Here is a 20603-nt window from a genome sequence, read left to right as displayed (position 1 = left end):
CGTCACTGCGGAAACAAATCTCACCCTGCCCTGGGGCCCAGCCCGGCTTGAGCAAGCAGTGCCACTGGGCTGTTAGCTCTGAGGCCACGGGAGTGCCCACAGGCTGCAGAAGAAGGTCAGGCCCCGCTTGTCAAGTGACTGCAGCAGGCATGTCAGGAGGGGGATTAGTTGTTAGAATCAGAGGTAAAGTAAATCAATGTCCGGCATGGGTGCTGCAAGGAGAGAGGCTGAGAGGATATATGATGTTATGATGGAATTCTGGATTTCAAGCTAATTTTAACTAAAACATGGGACTCCAGTGCTACTCTCTTGGCCAAGTGACATAATTTATTTTTCCCAATGCCATATTTTATTTCCCTCAAAGTTAGGGTATTTTGTACCCACATTACTCGGGAAAAGATCAATCATCATCATTACTCAGAGATCATGTCTCTAACAACGTGGGGAGAGCAAACTGCTCCTCATCCTCAGGGTGAGGCAGTCCTCACCGCCCCCCAGCCTGGAAGTGGCCACAGGGCAGGAGGCTCTTTAATAAGGGGCATCTGGTATGGCCTCAGATTTAAGGAGGAAGTATTCACCTTATCAGAAACATGACCTTTGCTCTGAGTAATCATGGCAACTGGGGAATAAATAGCTTTATGAATCTATGCAAGCCCAGAAATGGGGTTACAGGCAGAAAAACGCCCAAGCACTGCTGGCGCCCAGGAGACAAGGTGGGAGGGTTGACAAATGTTATTTTAATCTGCCTTAAAATTTCAAAGAAAACTCCCTGTAGGAAGTTTCAGCTGTGCCTGGGCAATTCCCTCACTTGGACCTCAATATTTTAGAAAAATACCTGAGAGGCAGACATTAGGAATGGACTGAAAGGATCAAGTCCTCTCTCCTTCTCCCTGATGCTTGTCTGACCCAAAGGAGCTTACGGCCCACATGTTTAAAGGCATCGCTTTATAGAATAAGTCTCCGCTCACTGGGTCAGGCCGCTAGTGCCCGGAAAGTTAGCAGCTCCCTGAGTACTTTAGGTGTACCAACTGGCATTGGAAGAAGAAGGGAGATCTGGTGTCCCCCAAAACACAGTCACTTAGTGACTGCACACGGCCACTGCACAAAGGTAGAGGAGTCCTGCACTGGGAGAAGGGACTCGCCTGCTAAAGGTCAAGTCCTCCTACTGCAGAATTCCATCTATTAGAACACCAAACTTGGCTTTATTATGATCATGGACATTATTATAAATAATAAGGAACTGAATTTGAAACATGCAGCAAGCTTGGCATGGAAGTGTTGCAAAAAAGGAAAAGAGGGTAACAGCGGACTCTCTCCCACCTTCCCAGTCTGTGCTGGGTACAGACGGCACTGCTGGAAACACATCTCCAAAATCATAATCTATAAGAATGAGGGACAAAACTGAAGATTAGAAAACTCAGGCAGTGGAAGGACAGGGGGTAGGGGATATGGGGTGGGAGACACGGGGAGAAAACAAGAGAGGAGAAACTTGAACATTCTACATTTTATCTAACAACCTCAGGGGAACTTACTAGGACCTGCTTGCTTCTCAGCTTGGGCACTGGCCCAGTAGCCTATGAGCAGCTGGAAAGACCTCTGGGGAAGATCTTTTTCCAAACTTAGAACCTGGTTCTGGCAGAGAGAACCTGGGCTCCCTGTCGCTAACATAGTTTTCTGCCCCCTGACCTTCTTCCCTTGTACCCTAGCAGGGAGATGAGACCCTGCTCTAGCAGCTCAAGGTGCTGAACTGCTGAGATGAAGCAGGCTCCAGGGGACAGCCCATCCATGGACTGCTTGGCTGCTCCTTCAAGGCCCATCCCTCTGAGGCAGCCCAGGCGCCCAACCCAAGGAGACTGCACCATCTCCCGCTTGTGCAATGAGCTGTGCAGGTCTTGCCAACAGCAAGTCTGAAGGTGATCTCCCTCTCCCTGGGACATATGGCAAGAGAGAGCAAGGTCAGAGTCTCAGTGCTAAGGCACTTCTAAGGAACCCCTTCCCTGGAGGTGAGATGGGGTGAGGTAAATGAGAGATCTGGTTTCCCACAGGGGATGGAAGGTGGGAAAATGGCCAGTTTCATAAATGAACACCAGGCCTAAGGTTTAAAAGAAAAACAGGCTGCTGCAAGAAATTGTTGGGTGGAGACAACAGAATGACCTACAGACTCTTCCTCAGTCTCTGGGGCAGCAGTGCAGCCATCCGAACACACCAGAAAGCGTAGGAGGGATTCGGAGGGACCGGGTGGACACTGAGAACCTGAGCAAGGCTGTCCCTACACTTTGGACCTGCCTGGCTCTCTCTTCTCCTTCTGGGGGTTGCCTACCCTCTTTCTGCCCAGAGCCTGGCATAGGACAACCTCCTCCAGCAGGCAACATCCACCCCTGCCACATCAAGCAAGTTTCTAGCTCACAATGCTCCTCATTCCTCGCTCAGAAAACTGCCCCTGGGCATGTGACTAGAGCCTTCTTGAAGAGGGTCTCACATTCATAAAATCTCATTTTGGCTTTTTGTGCCCAGAATCTTTTTTTTTTTTTTTTTTGGTCTTTTTCGTGACTGGCACTCAGCCAGTGAGTGCACCGGACATTCCTATATAGGATCCAAACCCGCGGCGGGAGCGTCGCTGCGCTCCCAGCACTGCACTCTCCTGAGAGCGCCACGGGCTTGGCCCCCAGAATCTGTTTTTAAGCCACCACAGGAACTCTGAGGAAATAGAGATCTGGGAAATGGCCGGCCCTGTTTAACCGCAAATTTCAACCACCAGACCAAAACTAGCCAGAAAGACGTCACGCAGCAAGGGTGAAGTGGCTCCAGAGTCTGCTTCTCGGCCGAGGCTGGGCTCCCTTCTGCCCTAGGGCCACTTACCTTCACTCGATGGGGCAATTGCACTGTCATCCCATTCCAGGTTGGTAGAGGTGACAGAGTTGAAGGAGTTGAGGGACAGGCTGTCCGAGCCGTGGACTGAGCTAGGGAGACGGTCTTCAAAGTCCAGCAGGTACTGAGGTTTGTAGTAGTCAGGCATGTAGGGGGCCAGGTCCAGGTAAGGGGCATCCTGAGGAGAATGGAAGAGGCACATCTGGTGGGAGGCCTCGGTGGGCCAGAAAACATGGGTGGGGAGACACGATTGGCCTCTGTCACACCCTTCCATGATATTTTTTCTTTGGGAAATCAATGGGCTTAAAGTAGTAAACTCAGAGATAAGCTGATAAAAAGAGTAATGTTAATGGTTCTGGCTTTTTAAGCTGTGGGCTTTGGGCTCACAGAGATGACAGAGTTGTCAGAACACTACTACCCCCCGATACCGCCTCAATCTCTTTTACTATTAGAATCGCTCCTTTTCTCCAATTTCTAGTACCAGCTGCGTTCCTTTCTCCACCTGTGCTGCTGGGGTAGGGAAGGTGATTCGATTAGGACAGGCAACGGCATCCATATTGACAAGCCCCGTCAAGAGGCACTTTTTTGGGGGGGTTGCTGGCCATTACGGGGATCAAACCCTTGACCTTGGTGTTCTAACACTGCACTCCAACCAATTGAGCTAACTGGCCAGCCCAAGAGGCGCTTTGGAGTCTCTCCGGCTCCACCTGTCTGAGCCAGCACTATGTTTGTACAGCATGTGACGGTGAGGGATGCTGGAGAACCTGAAGCGAGTGGCTAAGGGCATGGAGCCAATGACACTCGCCAGAATCCCAGGAAACACAGGGCTGAATTCGCCTGGTCCCTCTCAGACATGCGTGAAGGCGAGTCCTTCTGGGCTAGATCCTCCAGGCAGTGAAGGCGAGTCCTTCTGGGCTAGATCCTCCAGGCAGTGTGGCTTTTCTCCAGGTGGATAGAGAGATGGGCAGAAGTCACCTGAACCAGGACTTCTTACCATAAATAAGCCAACAGGGAATCACTCCACTTCCACTCAATTCCACAAACCCTGAAACCTCCCCATTACCCGAACAAACAAGGCTTTGCTCAAGCTCAGTCACACCCAACATGCTCCACAAAAGAGACTCAAAAAATGAAATCATTGCCCCCCCTCAAGCAGCAAGCGTCGTGACGTCTCACCAGATCCAGGTCGAATCGGATGAACTCCAGCCCAGACACCAAGGTCAGGAAGAGAGTCAGGTGATCATGGCTGCAGACCAGGGCGTTCCTGTGAGACACAAGGAGCAACCGTGGTGCTTCTGGGTCTGGTTACCAGCTTGGCTTGACCTCACCAACAGGCCAACTGTGTTGAAATGTGACATGTGACATCCCCACCCCCAGGACAGCACCCAGCTTGATGCAGCCATCACCACCCTCTCCTTGCGGTATCTTCCTGCTGGGTTGAGAGCCACACAGCACGTTCCGTCCAGTATCTTGGGAGATGGGCCTGAAGCACGAGGCTTGTCAGGCTCTCAGCAGCTGCTGCAAACACTCTGCTCCTGCAGCAACCCTGGCAAAGGCTGAGCCAAGGCTGAGCATTCTGGTAAGGTCTGAGGCCTGGACAGAGGATCAGGCAGCGGCAGCACACCAAATGGTATGCAGGAACCCAGGTAGGACACCAGTGCTCCTGGTGAGAGCCACCAGAGTGCCTGCAAGGCTATGATGGTTCTCTGGCCATCACTGATGTGTCCTCAGTGTGCAATGCCAGGCCAGGCCTCTAATGTGACACACTGTGGTGTCTGTATATGATGAGTCTTTGTGAAGAGACTCAAGAGGAGCTCTAAGGCTAGGTGAGAGAGATCGTTCCAGACACTCACTTGACGTAGTACTTATGGAGCAGGCCCAGGTTCTCCTGGAACAGCCGCAAGTAGCTTTCCAAGGAGTTCTCGTTGAGGGCCAAGTACAGCCAGGCCCGGCCTGCAAACAAAGGCTGGAGTAACTGGAAGGAAGGTCTGTCAGGGTGCTGCCTTTTTTGCCAAGCAAGGGCAGAAAGGAAAAGAGAGCAGGTGAGGGGACTGGGTACTCCAACAGCCTTCTCCTTCGATGGGATACCATGACCCCTGAACTGTTTTCCTAGTCAGACCCTAGCCTGATGCTCTGACAAAGATGGCAGACTGCACACTTCAGATGGGTTGAGAGATGCAAGGACCCTGCACTGAGCCTGCAGCTGACACTGATCCACTTATTCTGCACTTGGGCTGGGATTCAAGGGGAGTCCAGCCCTCTTCAGCACCTCACTCTCCTTCACCCCATCACTGCTGCACCAACAGACTGTCATACACAGGGAGACAAGAGGGCTCGTGGAGGGTGCTGGCATTTTAATACCCCACTGCCACTGGATACCACAAGGCAATCAGCCTCCCGGGGCTGACGCCGAGGCAAACCTGAGCCCCAAGCTACCCACAGAGAGGGCAGACCTGGTCCCTTCCCCAGTGTCTCCCTGTTACTACTCACTGCGCCCCAGGTTGGTGGCCACATGCTGCAGCACCTCGATCTGCTTGATGGCCTCTCTCCGGGTGAAATGCACCACGAGCACCCAGTAGCCAGATGAGAGGTCTTGCAGTCTGAGAAAACAGGACAGGAGCTGCTGGAATCTGAATAGGGCCACACTGAGAAGCCGGGGTCAGCTGGCCCAGCAGGCTTGGTGTCAGCAGTGAGCCCAGGCAGGTGACGATGGATTCCTGGCAGGTACCACAGGCGACAGCACACCTTCACACCATCATTTCAACTGTGGCTAATCCTCCCCCAGTCATTTCTGCCTGCCCGGAGACCTATTACTGGGATAACTACAGACAGCCTATGGCCCACTTGAGTGGAACAAATCTCTTCCTGCTAAGGGCAAAGAAGAAGTAAAAGGCAGACGAGGCTAGCGCTTTCTCTGGAGGCTACTCACGGCCGCGGCTATGCCCCCTCGTGGTCTTCAGAAACTTGCTCCACCTTACCCGTACAGCAGGGCGTGGTCCAGGTGCTCACACAGTCGCTGCAGCACCTTGTCATGGTTCCGGATGGCAGGGGTCTCATCCTCACACGCAGCAAAGTAGCTCTGCAACTGAAAGAAAAAAAAAAATCCCCTCCAAATCAGACATGGATAACAAGGAGGGCTGCAGAAATCCTGGAATCAAGAAGGGAGCTGAGAAAACCAGTCAAATGATGTATCCGCGATGACAGACAGAGAAGTCTACCTCAAATAGCCCTGCCCCGGCCGCTTGTCCCATACTGGAGGTCCTAGAGGGCTGTATCCTTGTAACCCAGTTACCAAGAGGCCATTGGCAAGCGCTTTGTACATTGACAAGTTGATGCTGACGAGGGATCCACAGTTCATGCCTACATCTCGGGCCAGAGCCACAGAACTACACAGCTCCAGGGGCACTACATATAGTGCTACCTATATAAATGCCACATACTCCCCGGAGTTGTGCAACACAGTGGCCCTGCCTGGAGCTGCTCTCTATATGCACTGAGGGCTGATGGACAGGGCATCTGCTCCGACAGCCTTCTTGCTGGAGGCTGATCTGGGGTACTGGATTTGATTGAGGAACCTGACCAGGCTCCTCCTGATATGGATCTGCGATCATGCCAGGCTGAAGTCAAGCCCTACAACCAAGAAGGACACTGTTCCCGTTAGACTGATATAAGGAGATTTGGGCAGTAGGTGAGACAAACTGCAGCACAGAACAAACCCCACCAGACTGATGAAGGTGAAGCCAGCTCTATGAGCCTACTTATGGCAAAGAAAGCCCAGATACTTGGACTGAGTTCTCTGCAACTGCAACTGTGGGGGTGGGGTGGAGGGGTGGGAGGGCCGCTTTCAAGTAAAGCCCTAGGAGAAAAGTGTCTCCAAGTTCATATTAGCCATACCCTGGTTCGCTGTTGCCCTTCCGATGGTTAGAAGGGAGGAGAATGCAAGAAAAGAGCCCTTATCCCTGGATACTGGTCTCAAGTTTAAGCTCGTGGGACAAATGCATCCTCAAGTTTTTTCTGGAAGCAGTGATAGAGACGGCCGCAGCAGGCAAGATACATCAACCACACCAATAAGCACATACTCTTGGAGAGAGGCCAGCCATTCAACTCCCACAACAAAAATAGCCTCTCTTCTCTGTGGCCCAGGGCAAGCCCAGCAGCCCTGCTGACCAGGAACAGACCTCAGTCCTGTGGGGTCTACCCCCAGCCCCCACCCAGAGAGGCAGGCAAGTTGGAGCACCAGGAGAAAAGGTTTCTATAGCAGAAAGAAACAGAAATGAGCCTGCAAAAACCAGGCAGCTCCCTCTTAACAATGGCTGAAAGCATTCTTGCACACTTTGGTAGTAAGTACTATAACACTGGTGTCAAGCTTCTTTTTATTTTAATTTGAAAATCTAAGCAAATAAATCTGAGATCAGAAAATATTAGATAGAGCTGGAAGGATCCTAGAGATCTAGTGCAATTTCCTCATTAAAAAAGTAAAACAGAGGCTTAGTCATTTTCTTGATTATAAAAGTAGCTATACCCACCATAACACTTGAGAAACACAGTAAAGTATTTTTTTATTTATTTAAAAACAGATAAGGTGGCAAAGGCCGAAGAGGTTAGGTTGCTTAATGTTTTTTAGCTAAGTGATGCACCCATGGCTGGAACTCAGACTCCTTTCTCAGGCCAAGATACCTTCAAATTATAATTATTCCAAAATAACGTTTGCTCGTCATAAAAATGCAAGCAACGTGCAGGTGTGCATGCAGTATAAAGACCTCCTGCTCCCCTGTTCCCCACTTCCCCATTGTCAACAGCTTGGTGCCTGTGCCCTCCCAACTCTTTTCTCATATAAATAGATCTTAAAAAAAAAAGGAAAATAGGACTATAGGACTATGCTACACTCATTGTTCAGAAACTTGCTTTGCCTTAAAGATGTATCAAACGTACTTCCATATCATTATATTCAGATCCGCTGTATTCTTTTTCATAGACCCACTGTATTCTAAAACATGATGCACCAAACTTTAACCATTGTTAAATAGGGATATGGCCTCCAATTCTTTGACAACACATAATATTGCAATACACACCTGTACGGGCCTCCTGTGTGAGTATTTCTGTATGCTGAGTGCATAAAAGTAGAGCCGCTAAGCTTAGGGTCATACATATTTACAACTTGCTTGAGTCCTGCCATTTGCCCCTCTAGAATGTTGGACTGGTTTACATTCCCATCACGCTGGCCAATGCTGAATATAATTAGTCTAATTTTTGCCACTCTAATTGGTGAAAAATAGTACCCAATTGTTTTAAATTGTATTACTCTGATTAAAAGAAAGTGCAGTCGAACATTCTTATTAGCCATTTGCATTTCTTTTTCTGTGAACTGCCTATTCACACAACCTTTGCCCAATCTTCTATTGACTGCTTGTCTTTTTCTTATTGATTTGTTGCAGCTCTTTGTTTCAGGATTTAACCCAGTTGATTGTTATATATTATTTTTCCCCAGTGAGAAATTTCAAATTTTTATGCAGTTAAATCTGTTGGTCTTTTCCTTTAGAGTTTCCCATTTTTCCCAATCTAATATTACAAAAGTACCTTTATTCTTTTAAAGTTTTGGGACATTTTGGTTTCATTTTTTATGTTTAAATCTTTACTTTAACTGTGGCATGAGGTAGGGATCAATTGTCTTAGTGTGTTTTTGTGTTGCTATAACAGAGTACCCAAGACTGGGTAACTTACAAAGAAAAGAGGTTTATTTGGCTCATGATTCTGGGGCAGCTGCATCTGGCATGGGCCTCAGGCTGGGGAAGAGAAGTTGGTGTGTGCCAGATCACAAGGTGAGAGAGGAAGCTGGAGAGAGCGAGGGAGGTGCCAGGCTTCTTTTAATAACTAACAGAACTAATAACTAATAGAAGGAGAACTCACTCACTTCTCCCCCTCTCAGGCCATCAATCTATTCATGAGGGATCTGCCCCCATGACACAAACACCTCTCACTAGGCCCCACCTCCCAACACTGCCCTGTTGGAAATCAAATTTCAACATGAGCTTTGGGTAAACAAACATATCCAAACTATATCATCCAGCTTTATTATTTTCTGGATGGATAACCCATTTTCCTCATAATTATTAATGGTCCAGCCTCTCCTCTACTGATTTGTGATTTAATATGCCCAACTAGTTTATGTTATTGGTCCATTGTCTATACCTGTGCCAGTTCCCTATTTTTAATTATTTTCACTTTATTCAGCATTTTGAAATGGGCAGAACAAGTCCACCCCAGCCCCTGCCCCAATTATTCAAATTTCATTACCGATTCCCTTTTGGATGTGGAATAGAATTATGCTGAAAGCAGAGGTTATTTGGGGGGAGAAATGATACCTTTGCAATATTGAGTCTTCCAATCCAGGAACATAAAATTTTCTCCCCATTTATCAGGTCTCCTTTTACCTCCTTGGTAACCAGTTTTACAGCTTTTTAAAAATACGTCTTGCACATTTGTTTCAAAGGGGGTTGCATACCTACACATGGTATTATGAGTTAGGGAACAATATGCAATTATGAAACAATTTCTGCAGAAAGTACAGTACAAAGAGTATTATACCATGGTGGTAAAGAGGGAGGGCTCTGGAGGCTGGAAACATGGGCCCAGGGCCTGGCTCTGCTATACAGAGTTGGGCACCTTTGGTAAATTGTTTGACCCTGTAACCTTCATTTTTCCTCATCTGTAAAATGGGTTAAAAGGACTATTTACGGCTGAGCTGTCAACATGTGGCTTCTTACATTTAAGTTAACTAAAATGAAACAAAATAAAAAACTTAGTTCTTCAGTCACACTAGCCACATTTCAAATGCTTGAGAGCCATGTGTGGCTAGTGGCTCCTATATTGGGCAGTGAAACATTTCCATCATTGAAGAAAGTTCTATTGTATAGTGCTGATTTAGGGGATCAAATGATAAAAACAAGCAAAAATGTATAGATCCTAGTAAGCATCAAATGCTCAGTCCATATTAGCTGTAATTATTAACAATAATGAACCCATATTCTTGGTCAAACAAATGACATAGCACTTGGCTAAACATAAGTTCAGGTGCAAAGGAGATGCAATGATGCACTCTGCTCTCAATAACAATATTCTGCTCAGTAGGCCACGAGCAGGAGGTTCCACAGCCTCTCTTCAAGCACTCTTTTGTGAAAGAGTTTGATAAAGATTCCCCATTATCTCAGGAGACAAGCAGACTTTGAATCAGTGCTACATCCCAGCACAGTTCTTGAAAGGAACAGGAAGAAGAAAAAGAAGGTCTACGAATCAATGATGCAAGAACTTGAGGAGCTATGCCAACAGCTTGAGCTCGCTTACGTAGCAAAGCGACACAGAGGTAAACAAGCAGCGGAGGTACTTCTGTCCCTTAGTCACTTTCCACACCAGGAAGACCAGTAGGCTCAGGAAGAACGGAGCGGGAGGAAAGCAAACATGGAATCACTGAGGACCCCGGAACAACAGAACTGATGGGATGAGTATAACGAGTATTGCTTAGCCCAGAAACACAAGTGCCATCTGTTATGCCAAAGCACTCTTCGGTGGCATTTGATACCTGTCGGTGGAGCTAATGCCACCTGTAATTACAGCCATCATTTATGCAGTTATTATGTGCACTCTGAAGGCAGCAGAGTAGTTGACAGTGTGGACTCGGGTCAGACAACTTGATTTGAATGCTGACTCTGCTCCTCAGTCACTTGCAAGTTACTTAACCTCTCTAAACTTGGTTTCCTCATCTGCAAAATGGGCTGCGTAACAGCACCCTCCCTACAGGTTGTCAGGAGGGGTAAGATAATACTTATACCGTATTTACCAAAGTACATGATACCTCGTAAACACTTTCTAACAGTTAGCAGCTATGATGATGATGATAACGATGACGACGGTGATTTCACAAACACTAATTTAATCAGCACAGCAACCTCATAAAGCAGGTCACAGAGCTAGTAAGTGGCACAGTGATATTTTAAACCCATTCTTTTCAGAAAACCTAGGTTCAATATCCCTGAATGAATAATACATATAAAATATCCAACTGTTTAAATCCCTTCTAGTATGTTTTAGAAGAACCCAGAAAAGAAAAATGCAGTCCCCTCTCTTTTAAATCATGAGAACTAGAAAGCCCACAGTAGATGAGCTCAGTGTCTTCTGCAGTTCTGCTTCTTGGAAGACAGACCCAGGAGAGAAGCCAGTGTGGCGTCTCTAAGAAGAAAGCTTTCCAATTACTCCCTCTGTCCTTTTGCCCTGCTCTGGCATCTCCCCAGTAGTGAGAAAGTGTCTTATTTGATTAAAACAAGGCAGAGCTGCTACAGGAGGTGCTTTCCCACTTCTGGGAAGGAGTTCATCCTGCTGATCAGACTGCCAAGTGGCTCTGGGTGTTGCCTTTCTGTCCATGCAGATTTGGGTAAAAAGTGGAAAATTTCAGAGTTAGTAGGAATCTAGAGCATGTGTCAGCAAACTATGGCCAGAAGGCCTGTCTCTTATTTATTTTATTTTATTTATTTTTTTATTGGTTATGACTGTCTATTTTTGTAAATAAAGTTTTATTGGGGCTGGCCAGTTAGCTCAGTTGGTTAGAGCACAGCCTTGTAATGCCAAGGCCAGGGGTTCACATCCCCAAACTGGCCAGCTGCCAAAAAAAAAAAAAAAAAAAAAAATCATCTTTGGGCCAAGCTCGTGGCGCACTCGGTAGAGTGCGGCGCTGGGAGCGCGGCGACACTCCCGCCGCAGGTTCGGATCCTATATAGGAATGGCTGGTGCACTCACTGGCTGAGTGCCGGTCATGAAAAAGACAAAAAAAAAAAAAAAAGTTTTATTGGAACACAGCTACATCCACTTGTTTATTATCTACAGTTGCTTCTGTGCTACGACGGCAGAGTTGAGTAGATGTGACAGACACTGTATAGCCTGCAGAGCCTAAAGTATTCAATATCTGGCTCTTTACAGAAAAAGTTTGCTGACCCCCAGTCTAAAGCCTTGAGCAGAGGTGACCAGGAATGCACATTTGTGACAACTGGGATGTGGAGCTGTCTCTTGCTCAAAGCTCAGGTCAGCAGTGGCTGGAAGGAGAGGGTCAAGCCTTGAAGAGTCATACATTTCAACCAATAGTTACTGAGCATCCACTATGCATACATCAGATACTATTCCTACACGGAAGTCTATAAAGTCCATGCCCTTGTAAAACTTACATTCTGGTGGCAGAGATAAACTGTGTGCAACAATATAATATGGCATCAGGGAATGATAAGTGCTATAGAAAAACAAAGCAGGGTATGGAGCTTGGCTATAAATGTGGGGCCAGAGAAGATTTCTTTGAGGAAATGACTATGGAGGTATCTGGGGGAAGAGTAACCCAGTTACGGGAACAGCAGGTGCAGAGGTCCTGAGGCAGGAGCACCAGCGGCTGGAGCTCGGGGAGGGAGGACGAGTGATATGTGACGAGGCCAGGAAGGCAGCCAAGGGAAGGCCATGGAAGGCCGTGGAACACTGAGGTAGAGACAGAGAGACTGGTGCTGATGGGGAAATGGAGCCTGGGAGCTGGCTCTTGGGGTGAGAACGTGAGTAGGGTCAGATTCAGGCTCTGAAGACGGTGACTAGAGGTGGGGTAGAAGAGAAAGGAGGTGCCAACCTGGTTCCAAGGCTTGTGGTCTGAGCAACTGAATGGCAGTGCCATTTTTGGATCAGGCGGAGACCTGCTCTGGCCATGGTAAGTTTAAAACAGCTGTCAGATGTCTAAGTGGAGAGCTCAGGAGACAGTTGTAGAATGGTTCTGGAGTTCAGGGAGAGGTCAGCGCCATCAGCCTTTAGATGGCATTTAAAGCTGTGGACGTAAACAAGATCATCTTGGGAGTGCAGGAAGAGGAGCGTCTGAGAACAGAGCTGCTGGGGCTGCACCGTTAGACCAGGGTCCTCACCTAAGGGCACAACAGAACCAGCTGGGAACTTGAGAAAATAAACAGTGCCTGGGTGATTCTAACACCCAGCCAGAGCCGGGGATCACTGCTTTAGATGGTGAAGGCGCAGCCAGTGAGGCGAGCTGGACACCTGGACAGCGTGTGCCCAGGAAGCCAAACGGAGAAAGTTTCCCAAGGGAGGGTACCGTCGGTCATCGAAGTCACAACAGACAGGACGATTAGGGAGGTGTGGGGAACCTTGATGAAAGCAACTAGGGTGAGGGGCACAGGTGACAGGCTGACAGGAGCCTGTCAGGGAGAGCAGGAGCTTATGTGGATCCTGTTTCAAGAAAACAAGATATTTTAACAAATGACATTGATGAGGCCATTGGAACTAAAACACTTAGATATTTGATGATAATAGGAAAAATTATTACTATTTGAAGGTTTGATAGTGATATTGGGTTATGTGAGAAAAAGAATCCTTATTTCTGAGCAATTTATACTGAAATATTTATGGATGTCTGGAAATCTGTTTCAAAATAATAGAGGGATGGGGTAGAGTTGACACAAGACAGTCCAGGAGATGACAAGAGCTGCCCATGGGAATTCAGTCTACCATTCACCTATTTATGGTCAGGAAAGAGAGAGAGAAGGGAAGAGGAAGAAGAGAAAGAGGGGACAGCAAATACAGAAAACTCCTTCGACCAGTTTTGCCAAAAGAACGGCAGGAATACAGGGGTGGAGTAAAGGAGTAAAGGCTTTGAACAGGAAAGACAGGATGGGCTCCGCTGTCCCAGGGGAGGGGTGGCCACAGATGATGGGAGGATGAAAATGTTCTCATCAGAAGAAAATAAGTTCAGCTGAGAATGAAGAGAGGGATTAAGACAAAGTAATTTTTTTAAGCCATGGTTTCCCAAAAGCCCATGAACTTGAAGACCACCCTCTCAAAGGCATGTTCCCAGGCCACACTCTGGATTGGCTGAGTGGCTCTCCTGGTCGCTCAGGCACCAGGGCCAGGAAGAGCTGGTTCAGCTCATCCCAGACTCTCAAAGCCAGGACAATGCTCCCTGAGCACTCTGGGAAGACTGGCAGTCACAAGACTGCGCCAGACCCCGTGGCTTCAGGGAAAAGTGGGCGGCACACTCCAGCAAGCCAAGAAATGCCCGACTCAGAGCATTTTAATTAGGGTGAGTCCCACTCTCTGCTCCGAGCTGCCATGGCCCGGCCCTCTCGGTCCTTCTCTCTCAGACACACAACCGCAAAACAATTTCTAGTACTGTGGTTGGTACCAAGAAATCCTTCCAGATTGGTCCCCAATAGTTAACTCAAAGGTAACTGTGATGGATTATAAATGGCCATAATGAGAATAAGACAGTTACAGGTGACCTCCTTTCTTTTTTCCTGTCAGTCAAGACCAAAGAGAGGTTGCCCAACAGACGGGATATCTCGATTCTAACTTTGCTTCCGACTCACAGGCTGTACTGGGGGCGGGGGCTTCACACTTCCCTGGTCACAGAGCAGGGTAAAAACCCTTGCTCTTGCTGGCTGGTTGGCTCAGTTGGTTAGAACATGGTGCTGATAACACCAAGGTCTGGGGTTTGATCCCTGGACCAGCCAGCAAAAAAACCCAAAAAACAAAACCCCTGCTCTCACAACGTCAGGACAGGCTGGACAGACACGGGACTGTGAACATGCCTGTTTTAGCTGCCTGACCACCATGGGGCTCCCCTGCTGCGCCTGCTCCATTCCTGCTCACCCAGAGGGGCCTTAGATGCAGGAAAAACCTGGCCCGGTGTCACCTGAGGCACGACTCTCTGCTGATGCCCAGGGAGGAGGTTGCTAGGTAACAGCAGCCTCCCTATGACTCCATGGAGACTAAATATGTTCACATGATAGGACACTTACAGCAGCCTCAGCAGGCCAGGTCTAGGAGGTGAAATCCTAAAGCAGAAAAGACCCCAACTGAAGGAAGGGTACACTGCTGTCTCACCTCAAATCACCTTTTTTAAGAATTAAATCAATGAAGGCCACAGTGAAATGAGCTCACCTCCACCTCAGAGCCAGCCCTAGCTGCTGTGGGCACACCTGGCCCATGAGGCTGCTTCTCACTTGATGTTGCTGCAGGTGCACGGCAGCAGGGGAGAGTCTTATGGAAAGTGAGGGGGCACTGCCTGCCCTGCGTTCTGGAATTCTCTTCACAGTACTGCCCCTCTGGTCTTCACGGACATTCCATTCTTTCCACTGAAGATCCTCAGAGGAAAGGCAAAGCTCAGGCCATTGATATCATTTATTACCTTTGGAGTTGGGCTGTCCCCAAACCTTGATGCCTGAACCCCTCAGAGAGAGGGACCCCCAGAGGGCTCATTCATATCAGTGACAGCTGGAGAGGGTTGGTGTGGCTAGGGCTATATAATGTCCCTTCAGGGAGGCCACCACAACAACTTGCCTACCCTGATCTGGCAATAGCAATTTGCCCCAGCCTCGGGAAGGGAAAGGCAGGTGCTCTTCAGCCATCCCCTCAAAAGTAAACACGTAAACAAATAAACAAGGCAGGCAGGCTGGAGTCTTTCAAGTCTTAGGAAAACTTCTTAGAACAATAAAACCCGTTTCACATGATCCAAGGAATGGAACCCCACTGCCAACAGTATTTCTGTAGAGAATCTCCACCGAGATCTGGCCAAGGCTGAAGAACTTCAGAATCTAAGGGCAGAAGAGCCCTCAGAAATCATGCAGTTACGAAGCAGAGTTTCCTGGGGCCTCCCATTCAGTAAGAATGCTCTGGGCAGGAGGGCATGTGAAGCAGGTTAGAGTAAGAGCCAGCGAGAGAGCAGGAACGAGAAACGCTGTCAATGAATGAGACTTCGACTACTGAATGTGCTGAAAATCAGAAAAAAAACCACTTGGCCAGAACCCTCACTTTAGAGGCAGGAGGATTGGGGCCCAGGGAGGTAAAGGCACTTCCTGTGCTCCTGGCTTTGTCCTACCTAACTGCGGAGTCTTGCTCAGATGCACTCAGACACCTTCTGCTTCCACCCCACCTGGGTGTGTAACGTCTGGGAAGTGCTCATCCTGACGTCTTACTGAGGAGGGCAGAGAAGCGGGGGCCTTGGGCCATTCCCAGGTCCTTAGTGATGGAGTTGGGGGTTGGTTGGGGGACAATGTCAGGAAGGGCCTAGTTGCTTTCTTCGTAGATGACATGAGAGTGACAAGAGAGGTTGCTGGGTGTCTGCTGCTCCACCAACCCTAGGCGACTGCAGTGCTTCTGACTTGCTCTCCTAATTTCAAAATTCTGAACCAGAGATCCCATCCCACCTTAGGCTGGAAAAAATTTCCTTCTCAATGACAATGAACTACAGCAGATTATAGAACTAGAGAGCCCAGAAATCACCCCTATGTAAGAACCAATCAGAGATCCTGCGATTCACAAAAATCATCAGTTTAGTTTCTTGGTATGAAAAATGCTGTCCTTCAGCAATGTCTTTGTGAGGCAGCAAGTGCCCCTGCCCAGAACAGGCTTGTGTCCAGGCTGGGTGGCACCCTTGGACTGACTGGCACCTCCATGTTGGGCTGTCATAAAATGTTTGTTTACCATGGGCTTTCATTGTTCTTTCAGCAAGTTTGGGGAAATCAATGCTTCTTAACCATTCAGCCAATTGCATGGCTTTCTTTCTCACCTCCCAAATCACTGCTCACCAGCCCACTGCTGGAAGATATGTGGGGTGGGGCAGGGGAGCTAAAAAATCAGGTACTTGAATTATCCATGGATTTCATTTTTCTGTGCTTTCTTTGGGGTGTAAGAACAAGCACAGCTGTGTAATTTGACAGGATATGGCTTCCAAAAGCAGTGAAATGCTTCTCCTTCCTGGGACAGGTTGTCCAAGCCTCAAGGTACTATGATTCCTCTGCCTGGGAACTCAACACAGGGCTTGGCCTCTTACGGAAGAACCAAGGACACCTTTCAGGGTGGGGAGAAAAATGGTAAGAAGCTCTGCCAAGAGGTCCCTGGGCAAACACCAGAGACCTAAGAGCCACCAATGGCCTGACAGGACATGCAGCACACACATTTCTACTCCACTCTTCTTCTGCTGGGACAGAAGCAGGAGCGGGCAGAAACCTTGCACTCTGTTTTCTGAGCACTTCACACTCAGTGTGGTGTGTGGCACTGGCAGGAGCAGAAGGGAATTTTTCAGAGCCTTTTTTCAACTGGTCTTTCAAAGCATGGAGCCTGCGCTGGTACTGTGTTCATCTTCCACTTCCCTTTTCCTCTGCTGGCTGATGACACGGCCTCATGAGTGCTTCCACCACCCAGACAACTGGTGAGTTACCAAAGGAAACTGTCACCAAGTCACTGTCTAAATCACAATGTTAGTTTGGGTGACACCAATAGGACCCTTGCCTCCATTCCGAGGCCCATGCAACACAGATACTTTGCAGGCTGAAAATGTAAATATAAGGCTAGGAAGCACGATAGGAACGTTATAACTGCTATTAAAGGTCCTTAGGGAGTCCTTGTGGTATGCATCTGTGCCATTAAATATGTTTAATGTCTGTCTCCTCTTTTAGAATGTAAGCTCCTGAGGCCGGCCTGTGGCTCACTTGGGAGAGCATGGTACTGACAACACCAAGTCAAGGGTTAAGACCCCTTTACTAATGTAAGCTCCGTGGAGGCAGGGGCTAGGTAGCATTTGCTCACTGCTGATTCCTAGTAACCAGAAGAGTGCTCAGAACATAACAGTCACTCAACAAATATTGGTTGAATGCATGGGTCGTTTTACAGAGGACTGGCCCACAAGATTGCACCCACAGGGATGCATGATATGCTATAATTTCAAGATGGACATGATGGAGACAGAAAAGCCTAGAGAAATGGAAAGAGCAAGAACCAGAAAAATGGTTCCAATCCCAGTTCTGGCCCTTATAAGACTTAAAACCTGAGGCAAGTTATTTCTCTAAACCTCATTTCCCTCAAATATTAAACAGGCATCACGAGCCATCCTGTTGACAGAGGAGGTGCGTGTACACGTGCTGAGTGTGGTGCCTGGCACACATTAAATGTAAGGATTCCTGTGCTGGTACTACTCCCTTTCCTCTCACTGTGTTTGGGCACGTCAGGCCTCAGCAGTCTGTGAGCACCAAAACCAAAGAATGTGGGGAAAATGCATGCACAGTGAAGGTTGGCAACTCCTGAAAACTAAGTTTGGGGATTTTGTGCACATATTATTGGGTTTCTTAGAATCTGTTAGTTCCAGCTGTTAAATATAGTTACCTGGGGAGGAGGGGGATTAAAGGAAACAGATACTTTCTTCCTTCTGTATTTCTATAATGTTTGGAAACACTTACAAGCAAAGGGGAGAAAGATAAATTACAAATACACAAAATGGGGGAGAGTGTCTGTGTGGCAGGGCCAGCTGCTTCACTGGCGAGAGGAGAGGAGACACTCTCAGGACCCCGAGTGGATAAAATAACCAACAGATCAGTGACCTGAACTTTCAGCTCCAGCCAAAAGGACTCGCCCAGAAATCGACCTTATTCTCTTGTCTCAAATGAAAATTCTAGGACAGGGCTGGCAAGGAGAGTTCGCCCAAACCAACCAGACCTGCTGCCTGGGTGAGGCTCTCGAGGAGTGCTCTGGGCCCATAGTGCACAGGAGGGTTCCACATCCCAAGCAGAGAAACCCGCTTCATTGGCAGTGAGGCCACCCGAGAGAGCTTCTTATCACAGGGAGAAAAGCCCCATTGCTCTCCTTGGACATCAGGGCCCTGCCAGCCTCAGCAGCAACATCCTCTTAGCATGGTGGTGAAGCCTGATGCCCGAGACCAGCGCTGTAGACTGGAGAGGGGGAAATGACCCACCCAGGAGCCCCACGGGACCTGCAATGCCAGCTTTCTCCTCCTTGCAACTCTCACTCTCTGAACACCAGCTCCTTTCTTTCCATGTTAAAACATGTTGTGACCACTCCATCCCTTACTCAACGTTGGTTTCCAGACTTCACATCTTTGTCTGCTGGCAGCAGGTTTCAATTTTGCCAGGAATTTCTTTTTACACTAGGCTCCAGCTGGATGAGTTTTGAGGGAGACGCACAGGAATCGTATCTGAAACTCTGGAGTGTGAGCAGTGACTACAGAATGATCACAGAGAATCACCTGTGGTCCTCCCTGTTTGAACAAAGAGCCCATTGCTGCCACATGGTGACCAGCTTCTCTCTAATCTCAGGTACAGGTGAACTTCTGCCTGGCCTCAGTCATCAAATGGGACTAAGCTAGAGCCAAGCCACAGAGAGAGTAAAAGGGCCCAGGTGTTCTGGAGAGGACCACAGTGTCAAGGCCTCACACAGAAACCTGCCATCAGAGGAGCATTTCTTTAAAGGAGAACCACATCAGACTGAATGGGCAAAGCTCAGAAAAAGCAGTTTTCACTTCCCCACTATTATTTACTCCTGGGCCCAGGTGAGGTTACTCGTGGGGTCGGGAGCCCTCTGTGCATGTTATGTGGTTCCTGGCTGGGAGCCTTAGGGTCCCTCCCAGCCCTCACCAGACAGCCTCTATTCTGCGAGAGGGGAAAGGAGCAGAGAAATGGGGAAGAGGAAGCAGGAAGAAGGCACATCAATCCTTAGCACCTGAGCTTACAAAATGTGTGTAAAACGCCCATTATTTTATTTAGATCTTTGCCCTAGTGACTCAGATCCTTGGGGATTTTCAGAACATTTAAAGCTTTTAAGAGTTCTTCAGTGAAGTTAACGAAACTATAGATCTAAACCAAACATCAGTATAATTCTCACGAATATCGATCAGTCCCTCTCCAGGAATGAGCTGCCCTGGCTAATTTTTTAATGTGCCAGCAGATCTAACCTATCGGAAGAAGTAGAAAAATGGGGAAAAGTCCACCGCTCGAGGCAGCCTTTCAGCTGTACTGACAGGCTGGGCTGAGCAGCAGCTGCAGTCAGCCACCAGCGTCAGTGAGACTCCTGCGCAGGGCAGGCTGTGCCCGGTGGGAAATACACCCCGCTCAGAGCCGAAACCAGCGGAGCAGTAAATATCTGCCCTAACCCAGGTGGGTGGCAGACCTAGGCAGAGAAGGTTGTTGGACCGGGAAACATTCACTGAGCGACAGTTACTTTATTACAATTCATTTATCCTGTTTCAGCGGAGGGAGAACAGGTGACCAATTACTTCTCATTTTACAGATTTCTGAGCTACGTGGGTACTTCAGAAAGGTCACGGAATAATGGGATCGAAAGATAATATGAATCTTTCCATGAACTTTTTGAAGACCCTCGTATCTGTGTCATTTAGAACTACTTATTTTCTTAAAAGAATTTTTCATCCTCTCATTCTAGTCAGTGTTCCTTGCTGGGTGCCACATCGCCGCCTTAGGGATGTTTTCCACAACCACCTCTTCCAAAGCAAACTTCCATGCCAATTCTCTATCACCTTGTTCTGCCTAATGCCTCCGTAACACCACAATGTGAAACCACCTCTGTATTCATCTACTCCATCTTCTCCTACTAAAACGTCAGCTCCATGAAGGCAGAGACCTTATCTGCCTATTCACCACCATCTCCCTCAGGCCTAGAACCGTAAGGACCTAGGGAAGGTACTTTTTGAAGGGCAATACATGGACACATGACAGGATTTACAAGAGTCTATATTTATTCCGCAAGCCTGATATAACATGCAAAAACAGCTACAATAGAGATTTGATTAGTCACACCAATTTCTCTGAAAATGATCCCTGGCCTATCCTGGCTAGGACTTTTTCATGTACACACAGCCATACATATATGGACTACCACCTGTGGGCCAAATCCAGTCTGCT

At 48.1% G+C, this 20603-nt stretch overlaps 1 protein-coding gene across 3 annotated transcripts in view; it reads right to left on the bottom strand.

The window, feature by feature from the left end:
• PLEKHM2 (pleckstrin homology and RUN domain containing M2) overlaps positions 1-20603 on the bottom strand; it is a 36354-nt gene that overhangs the window by 10794 nt on the left and 4957 nt on the right. For all 3 annotated transcript variants that reach the window (XR_010024175.1, XM_063104108.1, XM_063104106.1), the window contains exons 2-7: positions 5847-5953; positions 5359-5468; positions 4722-4821; positions 4045-4132; positions 2860-3046; positions 1321-1380 (exon numbers count right to left, since the gene is read on the bottom strand). Coding sequence is in view for 2 of the 3 variants with exons in the window: in XM_063104108.1 (XP_062960178.1) it covers positions 1321-1380; positions 2860-3046; positions 4045-4132; positions 4722-4821; positions 5359-5468; positions 5847-5953 (652 nt within the window). In the remaining variant the exon portion in view is untranslated. The remainder of the gene's footprint in view (positions 1-1320; positions 1381-2859; positions 3047-4044; positions 4133-4721; positions 4822-5358; positions 5469-5846; positions 5954-20603) is intronic.

The sequence above is a fragment of the Cynocephalus volans genome, chromosome 8, assembly GCF_027409185.1.
Source record: "Cynocephalus volans isolate mCynVol1 chromosome 8, mCynVol1.pri, whole genome shotgun sequence".
Lineage (NCBI taxonomy): Eukaryota > Metazoa > Chordata > Mammalia > Dermoptera > Cynocephalidae > Cynocephalus > Cynocephalus volans.
This window is presented reverse-complemented; position numbering and strand designations above follow the sequence as displayed.